Here is a 4494-nt window from a genome sequence, read left to right on the forward strand (position 1 = left end):
GAGGAAACCATAATCTAGATTGTCACACATTTCAAAGCTTTTTTTCCCCTGTTATAATACTGTTTGACTCATTCTTCTGCGTCCTTTCACTCACAATCCATCTAATATATGAAAAGAAATCAACCATGTGCTTCCGTTATAAGACAGTTGTGTGCAATTTTTGCTCTGGTGATGATAATGTCCATGAGCTGATATGTACAAAGACTGTTTTCTATTGTAAATCACACACTCATAGGCACAAACATCAGGACTTGGTGAAAAACATTGGCTTGCGATTGGCAGGTGTGACCCAGACTTATCTTCACATCTTCAGACATTCATTACACTCTAATACATACATACAGACATATACTGATGTAATCTAACACAGTCTGAACATGCAGAACAAGGCACTGGACACGGTGGAGAAACTGGCACATTGTGGACAAAGGCAAACAGACAAATGGTGGTTTACATTTACATTTTGAATTTGTTTTGGAAAGTTTCTGACCGGCAAGATATTAAAACACCATCTTCACTGAAAGCTCTTTATCTTTTGAAGCAAAATAGAATCAAAATGGTGATTCAAACACTCTTGCTAACATCCCCCAAAAGCATGTTTAGAAATCGGTTTAAATAAAGGATTGATATTCAACCAGTGCAAATGATTAAAAGAATTTCAGAAGGAAAGAAAAAAGAAGACAGGGAACGTTAATTATAGTCCTAGATTCATTTTTAAATGAATAGTTAACCCCAAACTCACAATTCTGTCATTATTTACTTGCTCTCACATTACTTCAAACCGCTGCTGTTTTTCTGTTCATGGGACACAAAAGGAGAAGTCTTTTGAAGCAACATAATAGTTTTGTGTGACGAACAGACTAAAATTTAAGTCATTATTCACTGATAAACTTCCCTTCAGTGAGCTGTTGGCTGCTGGGTCCAGAACAAGTCTTGATCAGTCCAATTAGTGAACAAATAATTATTTTAAACTGGTTCTTTTTGATAAATTGGTTGATTTGTTCACAATTCTGTTCATTTCACTAACACAATGATCCAGAACCAACAGCTCAATGAAGGGAAATATTATCAGTGGATTACAGCTTTAAATTTGGCCTCTTTCTCATACAAAGCTTTCGTAGGATTTCAGAAGACTTGGAATACAGTATGTAGCTCTTTTGGAGGTATTTATTTGTCACTTTTAGAGCTTGACAGACATAGTATTGGTGTATGGAAAGAGCCACATTAAGATTCTTCTTGTGTTCCACAAAAACAATGACATGAGTAAACAATGCCAGAATTATAATCCTTTAAACACCCATTTACTCCTATACATAAGTGCATACCGCTGTAGTACCATTGTTATCTAAATGTTAATAAATATCGGTACAGGCTTGAGAACATCATGGTTCACATAACATGCTATGCCCTCTCACTAGAATCTAAAATTCAACCTGAATAGAAGTATTATCTGAACACTGTCTTTATGTCGGAGAAGGAACCGAGTGGCAAAAGTGTCACTCTCCAAAAGCGTCAGACGTAAGTTTAGACCATCAAGGCCTAGAAATGTTGTTATCTAAGTGGATTAAAAATGCTCTTTTTGCAATATAAATCTAAAGAGTCTTCTTTTCACAACATGTCAAATATAATGTGTAAAGTACAACTGGTGTACGATTCAGAAATGGAGAACTTGCATTGGATTTTTCATCACATTACACTGGATTTCATGACTTTAGACTTTCAGTCTAACTAGTCTTAAGACTGAAATACACTACACAACTTTTCAAATCTGAAAAGATTTTTAAATGGCTGATAATCACACACCAAGTCATTTCGATCTGTCAATCTGTAATACGGCTCTGACCGCAACTGCATCAACTCGTCAAGACTGTGAATCGGGGCAAAAATCTGGGAAAAGTTGTGTGGTGTATTCCAGCCTTTAATTACAAATAAATATTAAGTAAGGTTGGTAACAGTGACGCCAATTCCCCTGTTATTCCAAAAATGTGATTTCTTGTTTCCTGATTGGTCCCAACAAGGGTGAAATGAGTTTGTGCTTTCAAAAGTCCACAGATTAAGACACACCACTTTGCACTTTACATCATCATCCTTCAAGTGTGACAAGTCAGCCAACATTTGGCAATCCATCATCAATCAACCTGTGTTAAACTGATTAAAACGGCTTTCGAAAAAATCTCCTGTGCAAACAAGTGTGGCAGAACAAAAGCGTACCATGTGTGCTATATGTCATATTCTCTTGTTATAGAGGCTGTGCTCCATAATCAAAAATCTGTACAACTGTAAGGTTCATGACAATATGTGCTTTGAAAACTATGACCGGCGCATCTAGAAGGAGTTGGGGTCAAAATGTCTCTGAGTCCGAGTCGTTTTCGGTGGTCGTGCCCTCACTGGAGGGGCCAGAGGGGTCCCTTGGACTGCGGGGGCCTTGGGTGCTCTTGGCCTGGCGGGGCAGAGATTTCAGCAGGGCGCCTGGCGAAGGAGCTCCAGAGCTGCAAGGGGAGCAGAAAGGCATCATGGTAGCCAGAATAAGAGCCAGGCAGTCAGCCACTTCCCTGCTGGGAGCGCAAGCCAGAGCAGGGGTGAGACCTGCGGGGAAAGACAGCCAAAGAGCGAGAGACAGGAAAGGGGACAGGAAAGCAGAAAGAGGTAAAAGGAGGGATGGAGCAACAAAGGGACAATGGTGGAGAGGCGATGGACGGAAGCGGCATTCAATTAGTGCCCCGCTAGATAGGCAGCCAAACACATGGTCAGGGGCAAAAGGGGACACGCATGACATCGTCAAAGCTATGAAACACGGCCACTGCTTTTGCAAGATAGATAGAGAGATGCACATACACTGACAATCTATGCGTAAACCAAATAAGCAAAGATTTTAGTTTCAGGAAGACGCACCATTCTCATCTAGTACTTGAACACTGGCCCCACGAGAGAGCAGCTCTTGCACTGTCTGCTTCATCCCGCTGCGAGCAGCCAAATGCAGAGGTCTGAGGAAGTGAACGAGAAACAAGTGAGCATCAATTGCTTCTTAAATAGGTCATAGGTTTGAATCCCAGGGAATGCATGAACTGATAAAAAGTATTCCTTAAATGCAATGCAATGCATGTTGCTTTGGATAAAAGCATCTGCCAAATGCCTAAATGTAAATATATTATGTACTATACTGTAATGTGGAGGGGAACTCACGTTTGCAGTGCAGCGTTTGTAGCGACGAGGGCAGAGTCTGGAAGTTTTCCAAGAATGAGCAATGCACATTCCTCCATTCCCTGGATAGAGAGCAAGCAGAAAGAACAGGAAAAATCATCTTTAGGAGACCTCAAGTAATATATTTTCAAAAATACTGTTTGCAATGTGGGTTTTTATATCTGGCACAATTTTATTGCTTGATAATTATATGAAGTATTAAAACCCCATAACTACAGTCACACATAGGTGTCTGCATTACTTAACAAGTGGAAATGTTAACATTTTTCTGTTTTTGAAAAGGCCAAATTATTATAATAAAAAAACAATGAAATATGATTTTTTGAGTGAGTAGATATAATGAAAACCTTTGATTTAGTGAATTATGTGTCACTGGTGTGAATATATAATTTCTGGGGGATCAGGAAACTTAAGCCGGGACTTAAACTCGGGATGCCTAAAGCGCAACAGCGCTATATGTCGGCGCACTACCCACAAGGCTATTGCCGCCAGTTAGTGGCATTTTGACAAAATTACATATTTTGCTTATAACAAATTATAAAAATGATTATGAAAGATCACTGCTGAAACTGAAATTATAGAGACTAATGGCCATGGCATGCAATGGGCTATACTTACGTTACTGCAGGCTAGATGGAGAGCTGTATTGCCCTTCTGGTCAGTCAGATTGAGGTTCACATTGGCACTAGTAAGTAGAGCTTCTGTTTAAAACACACGCCACATTTTGCATAAGTGCATTCAGTTGAGCCCATTTTCATACTTTCATACAAATGAACGGGCATAATTCAAATAAAAAAAATGGGGAATACAAACCTAAAACTTCGACTCTTCCTTTCTCCGCTGCCATTATCAGGGTACTGCGCCCTGATTGGTCAACCTCATCCACAGATGCACTATGGGCCAGGAGCAGCTGAACACAGTCTATGTGGCCAGCAAATGCAGCTGCGTGGAGAGGTGTCCTGATAAAGAGGGACAGCAGTTTTTTAATAAATTGTTTCTCTGATAGCTCTGAAAACAATGCTAATGATGAACATAAACAACTCATTAGAAACATTTCAATTGTCAGGACTATCTTAACTTTTCCTAGCCAAATTAGTAATGACTTTAAACAACTGGTGTCAAGGTGTATTTTAAAGTTAGTTCCTCTCAAGTTCTCAAATGTGTCTTAGTTTGACAAACAGAAAGTGTCCAAATATTTGTATCTTAATTTTTAACAGTATATATTATATATATATATATATATATATATATATATATATATATATATATTTACATTACATTTAATCATTTAGC

The 4494-nt window shown here is 38.8% G+C and overlaps 1 protein-coding gene across 1 annotated transcript; it reads right to left on the reverse strand.

Moving 5' to 3' along the window:
- Positions 1-29: 29 nt before the first annotated feature.
- LOC107578068 (serine/threonine-protein phosphatase 6 regulatory ankyrin repeat subunit A-like) lies at positions 30-4157 on the reverse strand. The gene is made up of 5 exons (XM_016264061.1): positions 4015-4157; positions 3820-3902; positions 3184-3263; positions 2893-2984; positions 30-2586 (listed from the first exon to the last, which is right to left on the reverse strand). The coding sequence occupies exons 1-5, from the start codon at positions 4046-4048 to the stop codon at positions 2342-2344; spliced, it is 534 nt and encodes a 177-aa protein (XP_016119547.1). The 5' UTR covers positions 4049-4157; the 3' UTR covers positions 30-2341.
- Positions 4158-4494: the final 337 nt, after the last annotated feature.

The sequence above is a fragment of the Sinocyclocheilus grahami genome, unplaced genomic scaffold, assembly GCF_001515645.1.
Source record: "Sinocyclocheilus grahami isolate Dianchi unplaced genomic scaffold, SAMN03320097.WGS_v1.1 scaffold8633.1, whole genome shotgun sequence".
NCBI classification, from domain to species: Eukaryota; Metazoa; Chordata; class Actinopteri; order Cypriniformes; family Cyprinidae; genus Sinocyclocheilus; species Sinocyclocheilus grahami.

Excerpts from the sequence above, each read along its gene's own strand:
- LOC107578068 (XM_016264061.1), bottom strand. The coding sequence starts at position 4,048 with ATGGCAGCGGAGAAAGGAAGAGTCGAAGTTTTAG. Across the intron at positions 2,985-3,183 it reads ACAAACGCTGCACTGCAAAC|ACCTCTGCATTTGGCTGCTC; the intron begins GTGAGTTCCCCT and ends TCACTTCCTCAG. Across the intron at positions 2,587-2,892 it reads TCAAGTACTAGATGAGAATG|GTCTCACCCCTGCTCTGGCT; the intron begins GTGCGTCTTCCT and ends CTTTCCCCGCAG.